The sequence below is a fragment of the Grammomys surdaster genome, unplaced genomic scaffold (assembly GCF_004785775.1).
Source record: "Grammomys surdaster isolate TR1022 unplaced genomic scaffold, NIH_TR_1.0 166, whole genome shotgun sequence".
NCBI lineage: Eukaryota > Metazoa > Chordata > Mammalia > Rodentia > Muridae > Grammomys > Grammomys surdaster.
The window spans coordinates 13,650,860-13,669,597 of NW_021604614.1; the positions used below are offsets into that span (position 1 = coordinate 13,650,860).

At 50.4% G+C, this 18,738-nt stretch overlaps 1 protein-coding gene across 5 annotated transcripts in view; it reads left to right on the forward strand.

Moving 5' to 3' along the window:
* Positions 1-15,780, forward strand: part of Camkk2 (calcium/calmodulin dependent protein kinase kinase 2) — a 45,367-nt gene extending 29,587 nt beyond the window's left edge. For 3 of the 5 annotated variants that reach the window (XM_028766035.1, XM_028766036.1, XM_028766037.1), the window contains exons 8-16: positions 128-149; positions 280-368; positions 2,026-2,225; positions 2,698-2,751; positions 5,989-6,062; positions 6,163-6,250; positions 7,673-7,801; positions 11,852-11,952; positions 15,204-15,780. In XM_028766035.1, the coding sequence (XP_028621868.1) occupies positions 128-149; positions 280-368; positions 2,026-2,225; positions 2,698-2,751; positions 5,989-6,062; positions 6,163-6,250; positions 7,673-7,801; positions 11,852-11,952; positions 15,204-15,276 (830 nt within the window). In that variant the 3' untranslated portion in view covers positions 15,277-15,780. Of the gene's footprint in view, positions 1-127; positions 150-279; positions 369-2,025; positions 2,226-2,697; positions 2,752-5,988; positions 6,063-6,162; positions 6,251-7,672; positions 7,802-11,851; positions 11,953-12,372; positions 12,416-15,203 lie in introns of all 5 variants that reach the window. The other 2 variants (XM_028766039.1, XM_028766038.1) reach the window with 2 other exon arrangements.
* The last annotated feature ends 2,958 nt before the right edge of the window (positions 15,781-18,738 follow it).

Genomic DNA, 18,738 nt, shown 5'->3' on the forward strand with positions numbered 1-18,738 from the left:
GGTAACGCTGAGTTCAGCAGACTGTGTGTCTTCTCAGTCCTCCCTGGAGGTGGGACAGATGAGGAGGAGGGAGGCGGATTCACAGTGTCTCTTCCATGTGACAGCTTCTTCCTTCTCTTCCCCACAGTGTTTGAATTGGTCAACCAAGGGTGAGTGTTTGTCTCCCGGGCCCAATGCCAGGCTTCTGCACTTGAAAGCTGAGAGAGGAGCGCTGGGCTCTGAGGGAGAGAGTGGGCCGGGGCTAGCTGCATCTGGTTTACACATGCGTCACCCTTTCAGGCCCGTGATGGAAGTGCCCACCCTCAAGCCACTGTCTGAAGACCAGGCCCGGTTCTATTTCCAGGATCTGATCAAAGGCATCGAGTACTGTAAGCCATGCCCTGGGGGGTGAGGGTTGGGGTGGGGGGAGGGATGCTGCTGCTCTTCTGGGATGGTTAGCAGCACAGCCAGTGGGTAGGAATGGAGAGTATCTCATTTCCCTGCTGGAGCAAAGGAGGAGGGTGGGGACACAGGACTCTGTGGGCTGCGGATGGGGCTGCCCCTTGGCAGTGGAAGACCTTCTCCCTACTACAGAGACAAATGAAAAACATTGGTGTAGTATGAATATGGGCCCTGTATATGACAACCTCGGTGTCTTTCCTTAGGAGCTCTCAAACTTGTTTCAAGATTTTCATTTATTTTTATGATGAGAATAGCCGTTTTATTAATAGATTGTGGTAGATGCAGAGACAGTCTGTTTGGGGCAGGGGAGGGGGCAGAGTCTTTCATTGGCCTGGAGCTCATAAGCACACTGGTTAGGCTCTCCTCCCCTTCCCCGTCACTTGGACGAGCTGTGCACACCATGTTCAGCTGGTTTTGTTTTTGTTTTTGTGTGTTTTCCTCCAAATGGGCGCTAGGGACCAAACTCAGATCTCCTGCCTGTGAGCACTTTACTGACCGAGCCATCTCCCCAGTCCACTAGTGATGTTTTAGAATCCAGCCCTTTCTATGAAGACCAGGCATCGTGAGGACTCCCTGTGCGTAATCTTCTTTCGCACCCAGCTGCCTGGGATGAATCCTGTTAGCCTCCAGCCACCCTCATCCCTCATCCATGAGAGAGTTTTTCACCAGGGCTTCGATCAGCCCGTTGCTACCAGTTGTTCTGTTGGTTCTCGTTGGCCACTGTGACTTTTACCCCTGCCTATCGCACGGCATAGTTGTGTCTTTTTTTTTTTTTTTTGAGACGATTTTTCTGTGTAATAGCCTTGGCTATCCTGGAACTCACTATGTAGACCAGGCTGGTCTCAAACTCACAGAGGTCTGTCGGCCTCTGCCTCCCGAGTGCTGGGATTAAAGGCGTGCGCCTCGACCGTCTCCCACCTTGGTTTTGACAGTGAGCGGGGATGAATGTGACAAACGTGACCCAGGGTGGAGCCCTAAACCTTTGCTCCTTTTCCCAAGTTCCTCATCATTACCCTAGATTTGGTGCTTGGGGCTTCCAGACCATAGTATTGTCCGATGCTTATATCCACTGAGAAGCTAAGTCCCCTGTTCTACGTTGTGGTTCAACCTTCAAATGAGCCCGCTCATGGCTTCGGTTGACTTGCCGGCCATGATGAGCGTTAGCTGTTGGTAAAGGCAGTGTGTTTGTCTATAGGCTGTGACAGGTGGTTAAAAATGCCTATGGCTAGCCGGGCGGTGGTGGCGCACGCCTTTAATCCCAGCACTTGGGAGGCAGAGGCAGGCGGATTTCTGAGTTCAGGGCCAGCCTGGTCTACAGAGTGAGTTCCAGGACAGCCAGGGCTACACAGAGAAACCCTGTCTCGAAACCCCCACCCCCCAAAAAAATGGCCATGGATGGTTGGCGTGTTGAGACTGGTATAAAGGATCTTAACACACACTTTCCCGTTGTCTTTTACACGGCATTTGGGGAGGGCATCTGGGGCTTGGGGCTTGAGGCATCGGGGACGTGCTGGGCTGCATGGCCAGGTGGAGATTTTCATGAGTTTCCCTGCCCCTTCTCCTCCATCGGTCTCCTCTGTATAGTACACTACCAGAAGATCATCCACCGCGACATCAAACCCTCCAACCTCCTGGTGGGAGAGGACGGGCACATCAAGATAGCTGACTTTGGTGTAAGCAACGAGTTCAAGGGCAGTGACGCCTTGCTGTCGAACACCGTGGGCACACCCGCCTTCATGGCACCCGAGTCGCTCTCAGAGACCCGGAAGATCTTCTCTGGCAAGGTGGGTTTGGGTCTGCTGAGTTCTGCCTGTATCGGGGTCCTTTGGTTCTAAGTGTAAGAGATACACATTTAACAAGCCCACTGGGTCATGTAGCTGGTGAGTAGAAACAGCCAGACACAGGAACTCACAAGGATCGGTATCTCCCCAGCTCTGTCTCCTGAACTGGTTGCCCTGCACGTGGGTCAGGCACCAGTACCTACAGGCTACTTTCCATCAGGTAACCGGCTTTAGTGATACTGTTTTTGGAATAGCAACAGCAAAGAATCGCTAACCATCCACTCTGGCTGTGGGGAGTTGGGCTTTCATTGGCCATGCCAGCGTGTTACGTCCCAACCAACAGAGCTAGGAAGCAGGTTTTATTCCACCCCGAGTGTAGATTAAAAGAAGGTGGTTGAGCCAGGGAGGTTGGAGACTTAGTTATTGGACCTGCAAAAGCAACTGTCCATCACACTGAGTTCTCGTTTTCTTGCAGGCCTTGGATGTCTGGGCCATGGGTGTGACTCTGTACTGCTTTGTCTTTGGCCAGGTAAGAGGGTGGTGTGTCCTGTCTTCTGAGTCCTGTGAGTGGCTGGTTGGCTCGCAAGGAGACAGTTGTCTTTTGCAGATTACATCTCTACAGCTGAATGAATAGATAAAAATATTGTTTGTAACATACATATCTCTCTGATGTTCTCATTGGTACAGAAATGGTCGAAAGAAACAGAAGGACCAACAGACACTGTGGAGATTGTAGATACTTGATGAATTTAGAGGGAATACACAACAAATACACAACTACTTCTGTTCCTGAGCCCGAGACAGACATCACTAATCAATCACTGCATCCTTTGCAGCTTTACTTAGTATTGTTTGATGTTCTTTTCATCGGTATTCCTAGCTACTATTGGCAGGGATAGAATGGGGGTGGGAGACATGGTTTGTAGGGCATTATTGACTTAGGGAGTGTTTTTGGTTTTGTTTGTTTTGGTTTATCAAGACAGAGTTTCTCTGTGTAGCCTTGGCTCTCCTGGAATTCATTTTGTAGACCAGGCTGACCTTGAACTCACAGAGATCTGCCTGCCTCTTCCTCCCAAGTGCTGGGATCAAAGGCATGTGCCACCACTGCCCAGCTACAAGGCACCTCTTTTAACTGTGAAGTTCAGTTTGATTTTTGCTGCTTTCCTTTTTGAGCTTGTGCTCCTGTAGAAGAAAGCTTAAGGAGTGTGTTTCAGAGCCTGGCATGGTGGTCACACCTTTAATCCCAGTACTTGGGGAGCAGAGGCAGGGGGATCTCTGAGTCTGAGGCCAGTCTGCTCTTCAGAGTATCAGGGCCACTAAGGGTAAAGAGAGAGACCCTGTCTCAAATAAATAAGTAAGTAAGTAAATAAATAAGGGGGTGGGGGAGGGAGAGAAGGAATAATTTTAGCTTTTTAATTTTTTTTTTAAAAGAAAAACTATTTTCTCTCAATATTTGTTTGGAAATTTTTTTTCTTGGGGCTGTTGAGATGGCCTAGCAGTTAAGAGCACTGGCTGCTCTCGCAGAGAACCAAGGTTGGTTCCCAACATCTATATGGCTGCTCACAGTGGGCTGAAACTTGAGTTCCAGGGTTTCTTACTCCCTGTACTGGTCTCCCAGGGCACTGCATGCAAGTGCACACACACACACACACACCACGCAGACACTCATATATATAAAATAAAAAGTATATCTTTAGAATAATTTTCAGTTCGATACAAAGTTGAGCAAATTCTGTAGTAAAAACCCATGTCTCAGTTAGGTTCCCAGTGCTATGAAGAGACACCATGACCAAGGCAACTCTTAGAAGAACAAACATTTAACTGAGGCTGGCTTACAGTTTCAGAGGTTTAGTCCGTTATCATCATGGCAGGAAGCATGGGAGAGTGCAGGAAGGCATGGTGCTGGCAAAGGAGTTCAGAGTTCTGCATCTTGTCTAGAAGACAACCAGAAGAGACTGACTCTTCTGCACTGGGCGGAGCTTCAGAGCACATGCTCCACACCAAGGCCACACCCACTCCAACAATGTAGCGGGAAATCTTCCCTGCAAATTGGGAGGAGCTAAGGTGGGAGGAGTAAGGAGAGGAAGAGAAGGAAGCCGAGGAGCTGGAGAGGCAGCGATGTAGGAGGGTGGAAAACCACACTTGTATCGGGAGCAGTCCTAGGTAACAACTTATATCTAGGTTAGTTAATTGGGAAACACCTCTAATTATGTGAGCATATTGTTTTCTCTCTCTCTTTTTTTTTTTTTGTTTTTTTGAGACGGTTTCTCTGCGTAGCCCTGGCTGTCCTGGAACTCACTCTGTAGACTAGGCTGGCCTTGAACTCAGAAATCCACCTGCCTCTGGCTCCCAAGTGCTGGGATTAAAGGCGTGCGCCACCACCGCCCAGCGAGCATCTTGTTTATTGAGCATTGCCAAACATATAAAGCCTTTGGTTAATCATTAAGCATTAGAGTCTAATTCCTGCTGGGTACCGCATGGATGGAAGGATGGTTTGGGCTCAGCCCAGCCTTGTGGAGACAACATGGAAGATTGGCAGAGCCCTCTCCCATGCTGGCGTCTCATGGGTGCCAGGGCCAGTGTTTCTGGTTGGCCGTTTCTAGCTGTGGGACACACATGGCCTCTGGTCGCTTCCATCGGTGGAGTGCTTGGCTTCAGGTTGAGGTGCATGGTGGTCTGAACTAAGCAGAGCCGCTGCCACATAGATAGTTAGCCCATCCAATGGACTTCATTAAATATCTAACTCAAGTCAACAAGGCCACACCTCCTAATAGTGCCACTTCCTATGGGCAAACATATTCAAACCACTACACCCCACAACCCGGCTACCTGGAGTCTTCCATTGTGTTATAGTATCCATGTATTTATCACCATTCCTACCTTCTCTCAGCTGTCAATCAAACCCAGGGCCTTGTGCATACTAAGCACTCCTTGTTTCACTGAGCTGCATGCCCCCTATCCGAGAGGTTCAGTTAATCTTTACTGTGCCAAGGACATTCTGAGAAAGAGCCAACCAGGAAGGCCTAAGCTGGTGGAGTTGAGATTACAGTGGAGAGGAGTTACCAGTAAATGACTGTAATGTCAGGGTTAGGTGCCCACCTGGGGATGGTGTGGCCGACAAGAGTGAGGTAGGTCTGCTCTGCAGGGGGCCATTCATAGGTAGTTTTGGTCAGACATGACTGGAGAGAACACACCATCCCATTGATGATGGGAGAGCATTCTAGTTAGAGGGTGCCATGGATTGGCTGCGTAGTCACAGAAAGTCTCCTATGGCTCCTGGGCCAGCGTAAACCATCATAACCACATACACAAGTGTCTGTCTCTCTCTCACGCACGCACACACGCACACACGCACACACATACTCATAATCACACATACACACTCACAAATCACACACACATACACTCATAAATCATATACACATACACATATGTGCATACTTGTACACACACATCACATATTACTGTCAGCTTTTTGTTGCTCTCTGGGTAGGTGGGTGGGGAAGAGGGTTTGCTTTGGTGTCAGAAGGAAACTGAAGCTTCGACACAAAGCAGATCAGCAGTGTGGTCGATAAGGGCTTGAGACCAGCTAGACAGTCCTGGTCCTCCACTGATTTGGGGGCAGAGTGAAGGGGAGTAGTTCCTGTGCCCTCCTCAGCCTGGGCCACCGCTGTTCATTTCTCTGCTGTGATCCCTGAGCAGTGACACAGGGCACTGAAGGATACAGGTGGCAACCACTGAGCACCACATTCCCTGCTCTCCACAGTGCCCTTTCATGGATGAACGAATCATGTGTTTGCACAGTAAGATCAAGAGTCAGGCCCTGGAGTTTCCAGACCAGTGAGTAGTGCCTCTCTGTCAATCACATCACCTTCTGATTCCTTAGCGGTCAGGTTTCTTGAGTTTTCTGTGACCCATCTGTGACTGTCGTCATCCCCAGGCCTGATATAGCTGAAGACCTGAAAGATCTGATCACCCGGATGTTGGACAAGAATCCAGAGTCCAGGATTGTGGTGCCTGAAATCAAGGTACTTGGCTGCCACTGGCTAAGAAGGCTAGTTCTTGAGACCCATGTCTTGTGCTTGGAAACATTTGCCTCAGCCCTCTCCACAGTACCACACCCTCCTGCATCACCACCTTCTGTGTCCTGGAGCCTCTGGGCTACTGGGTGCTGCTGCGGGCAGGGAAGAGTGTTGCTGGTTCCATCCTGTGATGGGGGAATGGGACCTGTAACCAATCAGCTGGGCTGCCTGCGCTTGCTCCCACTGGCTTGTGCTGATGGTGTCCGTCCCTCCGAAAGTGGTCTTGGGGCCTCTGTGTGCTCTATGCTCTGGGCTGCTGAACCTCAAGTCCTTTTGTGGCCCTGTCGAAGATGTGGGCTGGTCCTTTTGAGGAACTGCAGAGTCAGGAGAAGTTAGTGGGCAGTTCCACCTTACCCTGCTGACTTCTACCCCGGAGTAGAACGTACTATCAGCAGAGGCCTTGCCCACCACCCTACACACCCCTGTCGATGCCAAGTACACACATCTGGCCCTTTAAAAAAACTCAAGGTGTCGCTCAGTTGATAGAACAGTTGGCTGGCGTGCATGAAGCCCTGGGCCCTTGTCTCTAATACCGAACAAGCTGGGCGTTGTAATGCATGCCTGTAATCACAGCACATGGGGGGTGGAGGCAGGATCAGAAGTTTACTGTTGTCCTCGGCTACCTACTGAGTCAGAGGCCACTCTGAGATGTGTGAGACCGTGTCTTTAAAAAGAAAGAAATCAGCTGGGCGGTGGTGGTGCACGCCTTTAATCCCAGCACTTGGGAGGCAGAGGCAGGTGGATTTCTGAGTTCGAGGCCAGCCTGGTCTACAGAGTGAGTTCCAGGACAGCCAGGACTACACAGAGAAACCCTGTCTCAGAAAACAAGACAAAACAAAAACAAACAAATAAAAAGAAAGAAATCTCAGACGTGCTACTGGGCCTCTGAAGTGCCCGGCTCACTTGGACTGCACAGGTGTCTTTAAGAGGGCCCAAAAGTCTCAGATAAGGAGTGAGTGTGCCCTTCCATCTGGACCTACCGTGACACTTCTGTGGACTGGGAAAACATGCGTGTTCAGAGCAGAGCTTCAGGGAAAGTTGGTGGGGATCAGTGGATACTCCCAGGGCAGCCGGGCAAAGATGATGCCAAATGCTAAACTCTGGTTGTTCCTTTCGTGACGGGGGTGAGGGAGGCAGATGGAGAACTCTCTGCACACGGTGGCTCTGCGGCATCCCTATTCTCTACCTCTGCCTTTTCTCATCTCCCGTCTCCCTCTCACCTCTATACCTGCATCACTAGCTCCTCTGCATGCCAGACCCAAGGCCCTGGCCTCTCCCTCCTGCATGCCTTCCTTGGCTCTGCTCGCTGGCAGGGCCTTGCGGGAACCAGCGGCACCTGTCCCTTACCCCTCCTGTCATTCGTTGAAGCTGCACCCTTGGGTCACGAGGCACGGGGCCGAGCCATTGCCGTCGGAGGACGAGAACTGCACACTGGTCGAGGTGACCGAAGAGGAGGTCGAGAATTCAGTCAAACACATTCCCAGCCTGGCAACCGTGGTAAGGCGGGCAGGTCCAGTGACCAAGAGCAGGAACTGAGAGAGCCCGAGGCAGGGCTAGAGAGGGCAGGGCTGGACACGGGCCAGATGCCCGGGAAGCAAGCAGATGCGGAATCTGAATCAGGACCCTTACTCATAGCCACTCACTGGGCGAGGTAGCTCTGGGGCTCCGGTATTTCTGTAGAGCTGGGCAGCCCCCTGCAGGCGTCAAACTACTCTTTAGAATTCCCACTTTCAGAAGCATCCAAGATGGGGTTCCCAGCTGGTGAGGTTTTCAATCTCCAGAGCAACTAACTTGGCATGTCTCACATCTCCAGCGTGGGAGGTTCTTAGGGCCAGGGGCTCCTACCTCACACTGCAGAACGTTCTTCCCGATCTTGCGACTCAGGGTTTTGCTGGGGAGACAGTGGGCTCCACTTTGTGGCCCTGAACCTGAGTCCTTGCTCTGGGAACAGGAAACTTGAAGGAGTAAGTAGTCTTCAAGCTTCTCCTTGGAGACTGTAGGAGCTACCCCATTGCCAGCCCCTTAAGAGAGTTTCTGGCTCCAGGAGGGAGATGGGAGACCCAGGAGTTCAGGCTCTAAGCACCCATAGCCTTCTCAGAAGCCCAGGTTATGTTTGGCCCCAGCCCCAGGAGACTAGCAGGCCCCGAGCTCTGCAATGCTAGCACTGGGCTCAGGGCCCCTTTGGGAATCTGAGAGTTGCCTCCTGCTCTCTTTGCTTACCTGCTGTTTCTTGCTTATCCCACACTGACTCTTGCATCCTTCAGAACTTGAGCTCCAGGACTGGGCAATCATCCATGTTTCTTCTTCTCCCGCCTGGGGCTCTGCATGACCGCACCCACTCACCTGTCCTAGTCCACTCCTCACCCACTCACCCATCCTGTACCTGTGGAGGGAGAGGAAGCTGGGTTCGACTCTGTGCCACTGTGGGTGGTTCTGTTCCCTGGACACTCTTGGGGGAAAGCATTTGGCCTGGGGGTCTGCAGTAGGTATTTGTCCTTGGAGAAATGCTTCTTGAACCGTTTGTAAGTGGTTCTTCAGGGAAGGGAACAGCCGTGAGCATAACCCACATGTTCTCTGCCTTCCTTGGCAGGCAGATGGTCACACCAAGGAGTAGTTTCCAGGACATTAGAGGGACAATGCAGGGCATGTCCCTGAGGTAGGGACACTAGGTCCTACTATGGTCAGAAGGGTCTTAAGAAATGGATAAAGGGGCCAGAGAGAGGGCTCCATGAATAAGAGCACCTGCTGTTCTACCGGGACGCAGCTTTGAGTCTCAGTACCCACAGCTCACAGCTGTCTGGAACGCTACTTCCAAGGGATCTCAAACCTCTTCTGGCCTATGCAGGCACCAGGAATGCAAGTGGTTCACACACACACACACACACACACACACACACACACACACACACTCGGGCAAACCACTCAGTCACATAATATAAAAATTAGAAGAAAAAGAGGAACACAGAAAGGCAGGGTGTAACCTACTGAGCAGGGAACATAGTGACAGACAGCTGAACAAGAAGGAACAATACAGGCAATGTCTAACAAGAAACTTCCAGAAAGCCCACACTGTTGAAGGATAAGGAAAGTAGAGGTTCCAAGAGCCTGCAGGGTTGAGATCAGGCCAACTGGAGCAGGAAAGGGTAGCAGGTGCTGGGAAGTGTCTATGGGGAGGTATGAGGTCTAGCCTTCTCTCTATGTACCTGTCACTCAGGAAATAGCAATTGCCTGTCACATGCCAGGCTTGAGATGACAAAGATGAGCTGGCACTAGTTCTTGAGGCTCCAACTTCATAAAAAAGACGGACCCAGATCACAGCCTCCTCTTGGGATCAAAGGCAGGAGGGGAGGCTGACAGAAAGGGGAGCCAGGAAGCAACACCTTCCAAAGCTCAGAGGGAAGTAGCTGGTTCTCCCAGAAGCCTCTGGCACTTTGCTGTGCTGGGAGCTGTCATGCTACCCTGGGGATGTGGCTTTTATTCTGTTCTTTGGCATTTGGGACACTTATAGCACTGCCATCATCTCTCTGCTGCTGAGCCGTCTTCAGACTATTGTAAGGAACCCCAGTTCCTCCCCCCTCCCCCTTAGGTGGCCATTGTTCCGCTTTCTTCCTGTGTTGATCTGTGCTGGACATTTGGTATCAGTGGGATCCTGTGCTGTGTGGCCTTTGTGTCTGGCTTCTTTTACTGGTGTCCTGGCCCAGGATCACTTGCGTTGTGGTGACATTGGTGCTTCATTCCTTTGGTGACTGAGTATTCTACAGATGTGCCCCCAGCTTCACACATTCCAGCCGATGGACATTTGAGTATTTCCACCTTTTTGTAAATCAGCGCTTTTTTCTTTACATCTGAATATTTCAAAAATTCTAGTTATTTGTGTGTGCATGTGTGATTGTATATGGATGTCCATTCATACACACATGGAGACCAGAAGAGGGCATCAGGTCCCTCGGAGCTGGAGTTACAGACAGGCTGGGATGTCTCACAAGCCCAACAACCTGAGTCCAGATCCCCAGAGCCCATGTAAAAAGTCAGAATAATCTTAGAACTCCCTTACTAGGAGACAGATAGGGGAATCATCTGGACACAGCCTTGCCAGCTAGCCTAGCATACACAGTAGTGAAAAGCTAAGAGAGACCCTCTCTGAAACAAGGAGGAAGGAGAGGCCTTAACAGCAGAGATTGCCTCTGACCTCCACACATGCGTGTGCATACCACCACCACCACCACCACACATGAAAACCCGAAAACTTTTTCAGGGACTGGAAAGATGGCTTAGCAGTTAAGGGCACTAGGTGCTCCTCCTTCCAGACTCAATTCCCAGCACCCACATGGTAGCCCACAACTCTGAGTAACTCCAGTTCCAGGGGATCCAGCACTTTCTTGTGGCTTCTATAGGCACCAGGCATGCATGTGATGCCCAGACTAAAACCCCTTTTAGGGCCTGGAGAGATGGCTCAGTGGTTAACGATCCTTACTGCTCTCGCAGAGGACTCCCGCACCCACATGGCACCTCACATCTGTCCACAACTTGGTTTCCATGGGAATCAGAACCCGCCCGCTTCTCACCTCCAGGCGTGTACACAGTGCACACACATACATGCATCCAGGCGTGTACACAGTACACACACATACATGTAGGCAAGGCACTCATACACATAAAATGTTTTAATTAAAAAACAGACACAAAAGGCCAGTGAAGGGAGTGCCCGGACTGATTGAATCCACGCAGACAGGAAGATTAGAAGATGCCGTGGGCTGTAGGGGAAAGGATGCAGGTATGGGGTTTTTCCTTAGGGCAATATAAATCTGAAACTGGATGGAGGTGACGTGAATGAACTAAAACCCATTCAGTTGCATATAGTTGGTTTGCACGTCATAAATGCAACCAGCCACCGGTCAAAAAAATACATGAAAATGGAAAATTGGGTTTGGACCCAACATGCAAACCTGACTTGTTGCCTTGCCCTAACTAAAATATTAACTGCTTATATAGTGATTGGTGTTATAAGTTAGAGATGGTTTAAAGTGTACCAGAGAATATGCAGAGGTTATATACAGACACTGAACTCGTGTAAGGGGTTTGAGCATCCATAGGTTTTGGTAGGCTCAGAGGTTCTGAACTCTTATAATGGTAAGTTTATATGTGTGAATCCAATCTCAGTTTTGAACACACATCATCCATCTTTCTCCCCAAGAATTATCCTGATATGAAAGCATGTTTCTCGTTGGAGTAGGGTGTCTCAGGTGACTTCCAGCAATGGCACAGCCAGCTCTGGACCGCAGAGTCTTGAGGCTGGGTAGGCTGGAACTGGATTGTAACAAACCACGTTAGAGCCAGGAGCCTGGACCTTAGGGGAGCCAGGGAGCAAACTGCCCCTAGGTTCAGGATGGCTCTGGCTGGCGGCTCCGGGGTAGGAAGAGCCTGTGAGAATCATGAGCTCTGGGAGCTGTCAGGGACCAGAGAGAAGATGAATGGTCCATGGAGTCTTCCCCCCCACCCGGCCCCCGTGGTCCAGCCGTCATTGCTGTCCTCCTTCTGTTCCCTCAGATCCTAGTGAAGACCATGATTCGAAAACGCTCTTTCGGGAACCCGTTTGAAGGTAGCCGGCGGGAGGAACGCTCCTTGTCAGCACCTGGGAACCTGCTCACGTGAGTGACCCCCCCATCTTCCTTACAGTGGTGGGAAGGGATACTAGAAGCTAAGCCTGGGCCATCCCAGGAGAGACACACTGGCTTTACTCTTGTGTCCTCCTTGGCTCACCCAGCATCCATCTGTTGACAGTGTGCCCACAATGAAGTTCCACCTTCCTCTGAAGACTTACTCTTTCACGGGGGGGGGGGGGGGGGGGCCTCGGGGTTGTAGCACTCTGTGGCCACAGAAACACGTGATGGCTGAGTCATATGGACTCACTCTGGGACTTTCTGTGTGAACACATGTGTCCATTCACCGGCTCCAAACGATCACCCTGGTACAGGCTCTCTGGAAAACGCAAGGGTCTGCTGTCTAGATTTCGGGGGCATCTCAGGGTCCCTTCTCACTTCCCTTTTCCCTTCCTCTGGCAATTCCAGCAAAAAACCAACCAGGGAGTGGGAGCCCTTGTCTGAGCCCAAGGTAACGCCTGTCTACCTGCCTGTGCGATTGCCTCCCCTCCGCTGGGGCCTGGGGGCGGGCAGCTGCAGAGGAAGCACGCGGGCATCTCCAGCAGGCAGATGTGCCTTCAGCCTGGGCTGCTGTGCCTGACCTCACTGAGGGCCCCTGGGTTTACAACGAGGGGCATCCAGGGGCTTGGGTCCCATGGTGTGTCGTGCATGCGGGCTGCGTGCGGTGCATGGCGCTCCACCTGGAATGCCTGTAAACTCATCCAGGTTCTTCAGGCCTGACTGGGTAGCTGCATACCCATGCACGGCAATGGCCATGAAGGTCTGTCGTTGCTCTTGGGCTGTGATCTAAGTATGCACATGGAGCATAAGTCAGGCCTGCTGCACTCTGTGGCTCTTCACAAGGGTTCCTCTGCAACTCTGGTGCGTTAAAAGCTAGAAGTTATCTTAGCAGGATCTGGGCCTACCTTCTTGCCTGCATATCTAGGCCTGTGTGACCTACAACTTCCGGAGCAGATGAACACTTTTGTCCCTGTAACGTTGGATGGACCTGTTTGGTCACCCTCTGAGGGCCTGGATGAAGATAGATATCCCAGTGTCCTTCTCACTGACCCTGATGAGGTTGCCTGACTCTATCGGGAACTCCTCTGAGACACTTCTAAACTAGCTTTATGGGGGCCAGGGAGAGCATTCATTTGTTAAAATATTTCCCACACAAGCATGAAGACTTGCGTTCAGTGCCCTGGAACCTATGTAAAAATGCCAGGTGAGGTAGCATGAGTTTCCTGGGGAAGTGGCGACAGGCAGATTTCTAGAACCCACTGTGTAGCCTAACTCCAAAGAACAAAGTTTTTCCTCGGACAGTACCCGGGAAAATTGGCTCAGGTTGACCTCTGGCCTGCATACACATGTGAACATGAACACAGACAGTGGCTTTGTCAAAGGCTGGGCCCGTAGCTCTTTGGTAGAGTGCATGTACAAAGTCGTGATTTCATCATCCCCAGCCCCGCAAAACAAACGAGAAGTTCGGTTTTACCGGCAGATAATTAACACTCCGTAGCCCACCGCTGTAAAGTGTGCAGCCGAGTCTCCTGGCCGCCAGGACAGCTTCAGCCCTGGAGGGAACCTTCCTCTCTGAGCTGTGTCCACTCAAGTCTCATTTTCCCAGCATCCACTGATGCCCGTCCAGTTTTCTACAGATTCGTCCATTCTGCAGGGTTTTTGGTAAATGGGTGGTACAATATGTAGCCTTTCACATCTGGCCTCTTCTTCTCTGTGACATGTTTTCAAGGCTTGTCCACGGTGCAGCATGTGTGAGCGCTTCATGCCGTTTCATAACTGAGGTGTATTTAGCTGGATAGCAGTATTTGGATCCATTGGTGGACAGCGTTTCTGTCTAGGGTGTCACAAATGAATGAACTTGTGGTCATTTGCATCAAGTGGGAACTATTTTCTCTTGGGATTTGTGTGATATGAGGGCATTCATCGGCCACCTGTGTCCTAGGAGCCAGGGGGTCACATGATGTAAGAAAGCACCTACTGTTTGGGAAGATGTGTCTGAATTAGCAGCTAGGCAGATGGTTGCCTCATCCCCGCCTGGTTCCCAGGTGACCTGTAGTCCACCTCTGTGTTCATGAGAAATGGAAGCCCTTTTCTGAGGAAAGACCTGCCGAAACCAAGGCTGCCTCCCTGGCTTGTGAACAAGACTGTTCTTTGTTTCTTTTTTTTTTTTTTTTTTTTTTTTTTTGGTTTTTCGAGACAGGGTTTCTCTGTGTAGTCCTGGCTGTCCTGGAACTCACTCTGTAGACCAGGCTAGCCTCGAACTCTCGAACTCAGAAATCCACCTGCCTCTGCCTCCCAAGTGCTGGGACTAAAGGCGTGCGCCACCACCGCCCGGCCCTGTTCTTTGTTTCTTTTGTTTGTTTGTTTATTTGTTTTCAGTGAGATCAAAATGGAAATATTTCAACAGACTGAGCTCTCCTCAGTTCTATACCACTCCTTCTTCCCTTACTCAGTGGACACAGCATCACCTGTTAGGTTACCTGTGAGGGCTGGGAATTTGTAGGACTTATTCGTGGGAGATCCTGGGCCTAGGCCAGTCTGTATCAGTCAGCAGCTTTGAGGGCAGACATCCTTCCCAGGAACGTCACCTCTGGAAATAAAAAGACCAGATAATGTAATTCTCAAACATGGGTAGTTCTTTCTTAGGGACACAGTGCCCTGTTCAGGTTGAGAGTTGAACAGTAGCCCTGAGCGGCAAGGCCAGTGGCTTTTCCTACAAAGCAGACCCTGCTTGAAGGAAGTCTGGGACTGAGTCCACCCCTTTGAGTTCCCCTTCCGTCTGGTGAAACCCCATCCACGGCTGGCACACCAGGCAGGTCTAGTGGGTTCACACAGGTCCTTACCACTGTCCCAGGAGTTCACAGTGGAGTGACTGAGGACAGGTGTCACAGTTTGTGTTCTACAGACACTCCTAGCCTAGAGGGTAGAGAAAGGAGAGGGCACTATAGATCTCAGAGAACACACCCCACTTGGAGGATCTCGTGGTGATTTGGGGTAGTTCCATAGGTAGCTTGGCACCTGTTCTGTAGTTCTCTGCTCTTTCAGGTAAATCTTGCTTCCCCACTGACAGGAGAGGCAAAGTCGGCTTTGAGATAGTTAAGTGAACAAGTCGAACCGGGAAGAGCATTTAAAAGATCAGGTGTAACACATGGGATCGGAGGCATGCAGAGGTGGGAGTCGGTCAGGGCTCGGCCGTCATTTCCCCAAGCCTTAATGCTGCTTTTCTGTTCGGCGAGCAGGAAGCAAGGCAGCGAAGACAGCCTGCGGGGCCCAGAGCCAGCCCCTGTGGGGGAGGAGGAAGCACTCTTGTGAAAGGTGGTCCCTGCGCGCAACGTTGTGGGGCTCCGGCCCCCGGCTGCCCACCACGCATGCCTCCACTGCAGCCGGAGGAGGCAATGGAGCCGGAGTAGCTGCGTGGACCACCTGACCTCGCATGCCTGGCTGTGTGGCCCTGCACGGGTCAGCTGCACCCTGCGTTTCCATAGCAGCATGTCCTACGGAAACCAAGCACGTGTGTAGAGCCTTGACTGTCATCTCTGGTTATCTGGGGTTTTTTGTTTTTGTTGTTGTTGTTGTTGTTTCGTTGTTGCTGTTGTTTTTCTTTCTTTTTTCTTTCCCTTTGTTGTTTAAGGGGACAAAGAAAAAAAAAAAAAAAGGACTCCGTGACGTCATCGACTTTGGCCGCTGGCTGGCCGGACTGGCCGGTGTGAGGAGTTGCTAACTGAAACCAACATGCATTTTGGGACAATTGCTTTTTAAAATGTTTTTATGCCAAAAAAAAAAAACCCACAAACCCCCTCCATTGAGAATTCAGAACCATGTCAGATGTACCAGGTGAATGTGTGTGGGGTTTGAGCAGCATGGAGGATCACGTGGGGAGACTCCTGCTGGCTGGGGCTACACTGAACGGGATTAGAAGGATCGGTGTGACCCACATACAAACTCCATGCCTGGGCACCTTCCAGGACCATGGAAAGACAGGGCTAGCCCTCAGTAGCTGCAGGGAACTTCGATGTCTTTTATTTGTAATGAGGACTTTTTAAGTGTTTTTTTTTTTTTTAAATGGATAAAATTATAGTCAGGAAAAACTCAAAGGGCTTGAGGTTGAAAAGCTTGAGGACTTTGTAACTCTGAAAGAGCATTCAGCAGCTGTGGCGACAGAGGTTTCTCTGGAGGGCTGAACACACTTCTTCATGTTAGCTACCCAAAATGGGTTCCTGAGGTCGTCAGCTAAGCTAATTCTCTTTGTAAACTGGCAAAAAACAAAAACAAAAAAAACAAAAAAACCTTCAGGGTGATATCTACTCTTTCATGTACATTACATGACTTAAGACTCAACAGATGTTTCCAAGTCTTTAGCCAGAACTCTGGAGAAGTTCACAAGTTACATACTGGAGCTTCCAGGATCTGTGTCCCAGCTTCCTCCGTGCGGCTGCGCAGGGGACCGAGAGCCGACGAAACGTGTGCCTGTGTATTAGCAGCTGTGCTTGTTTATTACCTGTGTGTTCTAGAGACTGTAAGCTTTCTTTCCTCTTCAATACTGTCTGGTCGATACAGTCAATGAAACAGCAGTTTCCTGTGGGCCACTTAGACAAGATTGTCACTCAGCATAGGCACAAATGGCTATCCTTAGGATCAAAGCGTTAGTGGGAACCGCAATGACATCAGGGTGCCATTGTTGAGAAAAGTGTCAAAACCCAGAACGCTCCTCAGGGCACAGGGCCTTCGGTTTTTGTTTGTTTGTTTGTTTTTCCTGTAGCTAGAGGACTGGAGAGTGAACAGGAACCTTTTTGACTTTCAGCCAATATTGAAAGTTTGGTTGAAGTTTGGGTGTGATAACCCAGGGCCACAGGAAAAAAAATAGGAAGTTTAAGAGGGGTTCCAGACTGTTTTCCAGTGCTTTGGTAATGATTATCTTGTCAGTAATGGGGCCTAGAAGACTGGAGTCCAGGCGTTCCTTGCTTCCTTCTGTAGGGTTTCTTTTTTCTTTTTTCTTTATTTCTTTTTTTTTTTTTTTTTTCGAGACAGGGTTTCTCTGTGTATCCCTGGCTCTCCTGGAACTCACTCTGTAGACCAGGCTGGCCTCGAACTCAGAAATCCTCCTGCCTCTGCCTTCCAAGTGCTGGGATTAAAGGCGTGCGCCACCACCTCCCGGCACCACTTTCCCTGCTGTCACATGAGCAGTTAGAATCCGGGCAAAGACTGCAGTGTGAGGAAGGGTCTGTGTGACCAAGGACTTCCTGTCAGTTTCCCTTTTTAAAATTTAAGGAGTAACAGCCCAGTAGCTCCACCCCTTGTGGCCACAGATGGAATTCAGTTAGTTTGCAATAAGCATCTTGTGGTTAAAGTCAACAGGTCATACAGCTCAGACCCAGCCTGTCTGCCTGGACGCTGGCTTGGCTGAGTGGCCTGCCTTAGCAGGGCAGGTGTCATACAGAGCTCTGCAGAATTCTTCTTGTGTTTACACAGCCCTTCTGGACAATGCCGTTATCTCCCTACCACCACCACGGCACCATCATCCAGGATGTTTTAGGATTGCCAGCAATCAGGCAGCCCCCAGCTGCTCAGGCAGAAGGAATTGAGAGGTCTGCATGGGTAACTTTTTGTCTTAAACAAAGAAACACCAAAGAAAGCTGTGGAAAGGAGTTACTCCCCACCAACCCCACCCCCACACACATCCTGCCCAGCTGCCATGGGAAGTATAAGAGGTCCAGCCGTAACTAGAGCACAAATATTGTTTTCAAAGTATCATTAGTGAGAAGAGAAAGTGTCAGAATGGCTTTTCTCTGTGGGCAGATAGGATGCCCACGATTCCTTCCATGGCTGGTTCACCCATGATTCATGTGTAAGCAACCTTGGCCAGCACCTATGGCCTTGAAGGAAGCACAAGCCCTGTTCCTCTCTTCTGTCTTTATTGCCTCCCCCATTCGTCTCACAAGCTCCCAGACACCTTACAGAGACCCTTGTTCTCCCTTGGGGCTGCAGAGGCCACCCTCTACTGGTCTGGCCTTTCCATGGTACGGAATTGTTATCCTCGTACCTTTGTAGACTTAAGATAACATCTGTACAAGTTGACACCAGGTTAGGCCTGCAGTTCTCGCCCATCCTCAAGGGGGCGCACTTTACATTGCCAACAAGGAACCACAGCCTCCATTAGCTCCCAAGGTGCTAGGGAAGATTGTTGATTTCTGTCTTCTCCAGCTCTGTGGGCTCGAGTTTTGTGGGACTTTGGACTTTTATATCTGGTGACCAGTGCCCACCGCTTCTGTTCGATTCCCCTTGACCTCTCTACTATGCATTTTCCTTTTATCAGGTGTATAAAGTTAAATACTGTGTATTTATCACTTACAAGTACATGAACTTAAAAAGATGAGCTTTCGGTTGTTTTTCCACAGGTGATCAAGCTTCTCTGTAAACTTGAAATAAACAGACAGCAAAATGGTGCAAAGCCCGGGCCTCTCGGGAGTTCTTCAGTTGGTAGCTGTTCCTCTGCGGTGTTTATGCTTACACTGGTATTCCTTCCGTTAGGTTGACAGCAAGTCAGATGCCCAAGTCACAGCTCACGCAGCTGTCTGGCGGATCCCTTGATGTAGGCATGCCCTAGGGTGTCATTACTCAGCGTGATTCTGAGACCAGACACATCCACAATTCTTGGAAGCAGGGCAGGATGCACATTTTGGGGTCCCGTATAAACTGCTCCCGGGTGAGCCAGCCACCCAAAGGTTGAAGTGTGAAGGTAAGGGTAGGACTCTGTGAGGTTGGATAGGTGTGCAG